Genomic DNA, 8,237 nt, shown 5'->3' with positions numbered 1-8,237 from the left:
TTTTCTTAACCCGCTTAAATTAATTCATATATTTCAAGACAGTAACCATGTATTTTATGTTAATGACCCTTAATATGTGTTGCTATATATTGATTAATTACTTAAATATGTCTGAATGTTCTAATAATACTATAATAATACTATGAAGATCACCATTTCCGCCTTTGTCAAACAAAAAAAAGTCATTTTCTGACAAATCTGGGAAATTGGGCATACAAAAAAGATAACACGCCTAGAACAAACCAGGATGTAAAGGTTTTTTTATGTAACCATTTGATGCCTTTTAGCAATAACTTTAATATGTAGAACAAAAAAAGAAATCCCATGGGCAGAAGTTTAAAATAAATGTAAAAAATGTGCAAAATTGATACATTTCAAGCAAAACCCTATATGGTCCTATGTTAAAAATTAACAAACTTTGAGATGACCCCCTTAAACAAATTAAGTGGTAAATGTGTTTTTTTTATCTTAAAATGATAACTATATCAGTAGAAATTCAGGTAAAAAATTTCATTCAAAAATCTAGGGCAGAACAAATTAGACCCGGCCTCGTTAAGTGGGGTCTTTTTTTGACATTCTTAAAATTAATGGTAAAGTTTTATAAAAGCAAGCATTTAAAAAAAAAATTGCTGAAAAAATATACTGCTTTTTCATGTTTTGCGTTCCTTATAAACATAAATAAACGAAACAGTTCTAGACATGTGTAACGTTTCTGAGTTTGTTATCACCATGTACAATGTATATTTTGCATGTTGAGGATATTTTCTACAGTTTAAGCTTGTTTGAAATTCCTGTTGACTGTAATGTGTTAGAATGTAACCAAGTGTTTATCGAACTCGTCTTAACTAGAACAAATAAAAAGATCAAAGTAATCAAATATACCTTTAGGAAAATATATTTTTTAGAACATGAGGATTGAAAGGAAATGGTGTTCATTTCACATGTGTGTTTGACACTTATAATGTAATTAAATTACAATCAGCCTATTAACGTAGGTGAATAAATAGTCGTTTATCTGGTCACTTTAGAGCTAAAAATTTATACTCTGATTGGATAATTTATACATGTCAATTATTTAGAGAATCACGCATATCAAGTATTTTTTTTTTCTTAAAACTGACATGAATTCATAAAAGCATTTGGTCGTCATATTAGTTTCGATCGCTCCTCGGCTGCCACTGGGGTATATATACCGGTTGAGAAAGTTACGGTCGGTTGCTTTCCGATCGAGGCATTCACGTTGCACGGACTTCTAAATGCATGAACTACACATTGTAGTAAAATGTAGTAATCAAGAATACAGAAAACAACAATCAATGAAATACAATTATATTTATTCTTTGAAAGGATGTCCAAGGTATCCGTATTATTTTGCACAGACAGTGCTGCCTTACTTCGCATGCACATCGAACACGTGTGTCGTTCATACAGAGTGCATAACGTCTGCATCTTCTTGAAAATCCCGGCGACACTACATCCAACACAATAAATAAATGATAGTAAATCCAAGAAAGTAACAACGTTTCCATCCGTTCCTACAAAAACTCCCCGTTTATAAAATCCATGCGATAATTGACATTGCTCGATCTGCCACTGTGTGGTTTGGGCATATGCGATGTTATAACATACACAGGGAAACGGTCTACAACTATCGAGGAATTTTTGAAGTATCTGCGCCTGGATTTCAGTCTGTCTTGTTTCGTCGTGTATTGGATATATCTTGGATATATCTTGCCAGTGAAGTGGTTGTCATTATTTTTGCTGAAAACGCGTTTTTACAAGTCTTTTCGTCCAAGGTAACGTGTTCGGGTGTATGAAATTCCTGAATGCGGTGAAGCAAGACGAGGGCTCTCGGCCTTATATAGGGGGTGTGTAGCGATGAGTAGAACAATAGAAATCGACAACTAACATGGCGGTAGTCGGAGATAAAACGGAAATAATGCGTATTTATGAATTCATGTCAGCTTTAAGATGCGTTAGTCAAAGCCAGAGTTTAAGAGTTCGATTAAATAAGTCGTTTGTGTAATATGTTACGTTTTCCCTGGCTGTCATGTGTAGGTTAATATTAAGTAAGAACTATAAATTATTTTGTTTTCCCATTTAAATGTGTACGATGTGCAGAGTAACTGTTGGTTAAGTACGTAATACAGTGCTGCTATCCTGAAAGTTGACAAGGATAGGATAGGATAGGATGCAGGATGCACGATACATGATAGAAATATAAAAGTTTAGTTCTATCCTATCCTATCCTATCCTATCCTGCATCCTGTAGCCAATCAGATTCGAGTATAAATTTCAGAGTTATTTTGCGAAACGAAAATTGGCTAAACAATGTATTTTCAATGTCAATTTAATACGTTTTACAAGTTAAACCATTTAAGAATAATCATAATATCAAGAACGCGGTGCATAACATTAATGCGCGCTAAAATGTCTGCGCTACATCTTTGTCAATTCGTACGCAAGTAAGGAGTTACTGCGAGAATTCGTTGCAACATTTGACAACGTCAGAAATAGATTTCTGTATTTACCTCATTTAAAGTCTGCAAATTAATAAAAGCTAGAATTTATAAACGACTATTTTGGCATTTTAAAAGATAAACATGTATACAAGAAACAGACATTGCTTCACGTTTCATATGATTTCTTCGATGCCCAATAACAGGGACTCACATTTCTGTCCGATATTAACCTGAATATATCGAATTGATAAATGTTAGCTAGCTATAAATGCTTAAGAATTTATACTTTAAAAATAACTCCGAGTGGTTTAACTATAAACGATATAAACTTCCTAAAGGAATTATTTATTTTCAGATCGTGTACATTTATCGCCGAACGAATCGCTCGAATAATGAGAATTACGCTCAGTTATATGTGAAAAGAAAATAATTTGATAAAAATATGTGACTAAACAGTTCCTCAATAAGTGCATCGAAGTTATTTATCTGGGTTTTTTCATGCATAAATATAATTAAATCAAAAATCTAATCGCTTACCTGTTTGTTTACGCTATTGTGTCCATCCCGCGTACGATTTAACTTTACCGTAGCACAGGTAAGTAAGTTATCCCGCTCGATGAATATTCGGTTTTAAGATTTAATTATTCATTTTGAGTACTACATTAATTGATAAAATAATTTTATTTTAAAATTTCGTTTCATTTAACTTGCATTCCTATATTTTGAAAGTATGGGATAGGATAGGATAGGATAGAGCTTATTTGCAGGATAGGATGCAGGATACAGGATATAGGATAGGATAGGATAGTTTTGTCAACTTTCACGATAGCAGCACTGTATTTACATCTGTTGATATCTTTCCTAAAATGAACCTGTAGAATAGCAAAAATGTTTAATTCTGTGTGAATTTTTTCATGACGTCGCAATGTTTATCGTACGCTTATCGTTTGACGGTTGGATTATTACAATCATAAAACATGGTAATTTTTACAATTCTGAACGATATTCTATTTTCAAAACATGTTATTAACGTTATGAAATATTCTGAGAGGCCTTTCGGGCTACAGGATTTGATCACGTGACCAACCAAGTTCTCGGTGAACTTTTTAACTTGCAGTTTGTTTTCAATTAACACCCAAAAGAGAGAATACCGAATGTAGTGCAAACCTGGCGGTTTTATCGTAATGGGTTACGGCTGTTCTGCCTTAGCAAATAAAAAAAGTGTAATAATAAGCAATTAACTTGACCACTGATTTTATTTAATATTCGCTGTAGTGCACGTGCCAATTTGCTGTAAGCGTTGTTCAACGAACACATCGTTCCATGACGTCAGCGACCTAACTAGTTTACCAAACAAAATAATTGTCATATACAACGCATGTGTGTGTAGACTGTTTATTATATTCAGCTTCAATAATATGTTTTACATAATAGTACATTTTACCATATAATAAAACATTTGGTTGACAATGATTATGTAATTAACTTGTACTTGAATATGTCACATCTCCCTTTCTTTCAAGAATTTAGCCAATCTACATACAATTATATTAAACAAAAAGAAATTCGAATTTCACTTTAAAAGTCTAATAAATGAAAATTTACTGTTCTGTAAATTGTTCTGTTGTCATAGGTTCTATCTCTGAATCCTTAGGAATCAATACACAAGTTGAACCGATGCTCTGTCTGAGCCACTACAACTTTCACTGATAATTTCAAATAAAGAAATAAAATATTGAACACATTATCACAACTAATCACGGAATCTTGATGGAAGTTTGATTTCACGTCTCGACCTAGTTTTCACTGGATTCTGAATCTTTTGAGGCGCGTCCTTCTGTATCTTTTCTGCGTTAACAATAGTAGGTTTCCTCTCGGGTTTCCTATCCACCCGAACCATCGATCCATGTTGGGCGGCATGATCAAGGAATGGTGTTATTTCCAGGTTTTCCTCTTCTTCCCTCACTTCTGCAGGATTAGAGTTCGTTGGCCTTAAGTCCCTTCTATTTCTGCGATATTTCCTGCCATTGTTTCCCTTAACTACATATGAACGTGGCAAATCATGTTTTTTTGCAACTGATCCATGTATCCACTGATCATTGTGTTTGATCATAACCTTTTCTCCTGGAATCAATGGTTTCAAGTAAGATTTTGGAACATGTTTATCAAATTTCCTTTTCTGCTTGGCCTGGCGAGTCTTTAAGCTCTCTTTGACAAATTCAGCGTTTTGTAGTTTCAAAAGTGTTGCTGATACAGGTAACTTTGTCCTAAATCGTCTCGCTAGAAATAACTGAGCTGGCGATAATCCAAGTTCTTCTAAAGGTGTATTCCTATAATCCAAGATTGCCAGGTAAGGATCCTTTGCTTTTTCGAGTAAGTGTTTGATTGTTTGAACCATTCGTTCCACTTGTCCATGGGATTGGGGGAAATGGGGACTAGACGTCAAGTGGCGAAATTCATAATCTTGGGCAAATTTCCTAAATTCAGCACTAGCAAACTGAGGTCCATTATCAGACAAGGCTTCATCAGGAATACCATATCGTGCGAACAGGCTTCTTAGATGTTGAATCACACAACTGGAGTTAGGCTGTTCCAGTTTCGCTATCTCTGGCCATTTTGAATAAAAGTCTACTGACAGGAGATACTGGTGTCCATTGAATTCAAACAAATCCATGGTTATTTTAGACCACGGTCGGTCTGGTATTTTATGAGGAATAAGACTTTCTCTTGGATTTTGTCGTTGATGGGTAGCACAAATGCTGCATTTGGAGATAATATCTTCAATGTGACTTCCCATTGATGACCAAAACATGACTTCACGTGCCATTGCTTTGCATTTTACAATGCCTAAATGAGATTCGTGTATCCTCGCTAACATTTCCTTACGACAGGTTTGTGGTATCACTAGTCTAAGACCTTTGTAGATCAAGCAATCTATGCATGCAAGTTCATCTCTGTAATTCCAGTAGGTGCGTATTTCCACGGGAAGTTGATCGCGACTCACTGGCCATCCTTCTAGAAGAGCTTTACTGAGTAGAATCATCTCAAGATCTGCAGAAGCTGATTTTTGTAATTCTGCATACTTTCCAGGTGATAGGGGTAAGTACGAGAAAGCATTGACGGAGAATTCATCAACTAACTTCTCTGTTGTCTCTTTCAAGTAATTTCTGGATAGATGATCAGCTACAACAAAAGTATTCCCAGGTTTGTATGTTACATCCAAGTCATAACATTGTAATGTAAGAACCATTTTCTGCAGTCGGGCTGGAATGTCATGTGATGGTTTACGGAATATAGATTGAAGAGGTTTGTGGTCAGTTTTAACTTGAATTCGTCTTCCATAGACATACTGGTGAAATTTCTGACAGCCATAAACTATAGCTAGGGTCTCCTTTTCCAACTGTGAGTACTTCTGCTGTGTTGTAGTCAAAGCTCTGGATCCATATGCAATTGGTTTACCATCTTGAATTATTGCTGCTCCAAAACCTGTTGAGCTGCTGTCCACGGTAAGTAAGACTGGTTTTTCAGGATCAAAATATGTCAAAACTGGAGTATTGGTTACCATCTCCTTCAGTTTCTGGAAACTTTTCTGCTTGTTTCCATCCCAATGCCATGCAACACCCTAAGAGAGTAATTGCCGTAAGGGTGCCGATTCCTGAGACAAGTTTGGAAGAAATTGGCAAGATACTGAATCAATCCCATGAATTTCCTTAGGTCCTTTTTGTTAGCTGGCGGTGTCATTTCTGTCACGGCCCGGATCTTCTCTGGATCTGCCTTGAGTCCCTCACTACTGAGAACATGTCCAACATAGGTCACTTCCTTTCTGCGGAATTCACATTTTTCGGAACTCAATTTCAAATTATAGTCTCTTGCTCGTTCTAAGACTTTCTTTAATCTTTCGTCATGTTCTTTTAGAGTTTCACCCCACACAAGAATATCGTTAACTATGACTTCAGCACCGTCAATGTCTTCCACCATTCGTGACATCACACTTTGGTATATTTCCGATGCACAGTTGAGACCAAATGGCATCCTTAAGAATCTGAATCTTCCAAGTGGTGAGTTAAATGTACAAAGTTTGGAACTGTCCTCGTCCAGCTGAATCTGCCAAAAACCGGAAGTTGCATCCAACTTGGAGAAGGACTTGGCATTTGGCATGCGAGAGACAATTTCCTCAATGGTAAGCATAGGATAATGGGGTCTTCTTATGGCTTTGTTGAGATCTCTAGGATCAAGGCAAAGTCTCACTGAACCATTGGGTTTTATGACTGTAACAAGACTGTTGACCCACTCAGTTGGCTCTATCTGCCGAACAATGATTCCTTCTTTCTCCATGGTTCTAAGTTTGTCCTTCACCTTTTGACAAAGTGCTACTGAGAAACGTCTCGGTGGATGGACGACTGGTTGCACATCCTCCTTCAAGTGTATCTTGTGTTTGCCAGGTAAACGACCAACACCAATGAATAAATCTGAATAGTTCTTGCGTATCAACTGTTCGGTTAGGTTTTGTGAGGCCTTTGTTTCAAATTGTGCCACACTAAACATCTTCTGAACTAGTCCTATCTGTTGACTTGTCTCTGATCCAAGTACTGTTGGAGTTTTGATGTCTACAACTTCAAATGGAATGTTGAATGTTTCATGGTGAAAAATGCATGGAAGTACTACTAATCCTGTGGATTTCATGGTATGTCCACTGAAACGTTTCAATACAGCTTCTGATCTCTGTATTGTTTCACTGAATTTCAGGCGCTGTAGAACATTCCGGCTAACGACATAACATTTGGCTCCAGTGTCCACATGCATTGTTACACTATGGTCATTCACTTTACAGGTAACTGTCCAGTCTGATTCTGGATTTACAGAGTTAATTTCATGTATCATGCCCATAAATATTTCAGCAGATGTATCACTTTCTTCGTCACTTTCACTGTCTGTATCTGATGATATTTCTTGTACCATATTCACTTTCTTCTTCTGTTTATGATATTCTTTGGTTTTAACATGCTTGTTGGAGTACGGCTGTGTTTTAGTTTTGCACATACTTGCGAAATGGTCAGGCTTCTGACACAAATTACACAACTGTCCAATAGCAGGACATCTATCTTTATAGAAATGTTCGTATCCACATCGGGAACACTTCTTCTGTTTTGCCTTGAATGCGCGAGGTTTAACTGCTTGCGGCTTCTTCTTTACAATCATATTCACATTAGGATCTTCCCCTGATGAATTCATAGATTTCAATTGCTTCTGTGACAGCTCAAATGTTCTTACAATGTCTGTACATTTCTGTAGGGTCAGCTCTGATCCTTCACTAATGAGTTTTTCACGAACTTTCTTTGATTTCACACCAAACACAATGTGATCTCTCAACATCTCATCCTCAATATCAGGATTATAACCACAGTCATTGAACAACACTTTCAAATCGGTATAAAACTGTTCCAAAGTTTCTTCTTCATCTTGAGTGCGACACTTGAACTTGTAACGTGCATATATCACATTAGATTTAGGCCTGCAATATTGTTCAAAACGGTCAAAATAAACTTTTAAAGTTTTCTTGTCATCACCCTTCAGATTCCAAGTCGAATAAATGTTTCTGCCCTTTTCACCTACCCATAACATCAGGTAATTGCACTGCTGTTCCTCCGATTTCCCTTTGAGAGGTCCACCAAACATAAATTCCCAGTGAGCTTTGAATGACTTAAATGCACTCGGGAGGTCCTGAGATTCCCACGCCATCTTCGGATTTGGCTCCTTGTCCGATGCCATCTTTTC

The 8,237-nt window shown here is 36.5% G+C and overlaps 1 protein-coding gene across 1 annotated transcript; it reads right to left on the bottom strand.

Annotated features, from left to right (window-relative positions):
- Positions 1 to 6,032: 6,032 nt before the first annotated feature.
- Positions 6,033 to 8,231, bottom strand: LOC128169969 (uncharacterized protein K02A2.6-like). The gene has a single exon (XM_052835983.1). It carries the CDS (start codon positions 8,229 to 8,231, stop codon positions 6,033 to 6,035), a length of 2,199 nt encoding a protein of 732 aa, XP_052691943.1.
- Between the last annotated feature and the right edge of the window lie 6 nt (positions 8,232 to 8,237).

The sequence above is a fragment of the Crassostrea angulata genome, unplaced genomic scaffold, assembly GCF_025612915.1.
Source record: "Crassostrea angulata isolate pt1a10 unplaced genomic scaffold, ASM2561291v2 HiC_scaffold_266, whole genome shotgun sequence".
NCBI lineage: Eukaryota > Metazoa > Mollusca > Bivalvia > Ostreida > Ostreidae > Magallana > Magallana angulata.
Note: the sequence above shows the minus strand (reverse complement) of the source record. Positions and strands in the feature narration are given on the sequence as shown.

Bases quoted from the DNA above. Each gene is read 5' to 3' on its own strand.
- LOC128169969 (XM_052835983.1), bottom strand. From the start codon at position 8,231: ATGGCATCGGACAAGGAGCCAAATCCGAAGATGGCGTGGGAATCTCAG.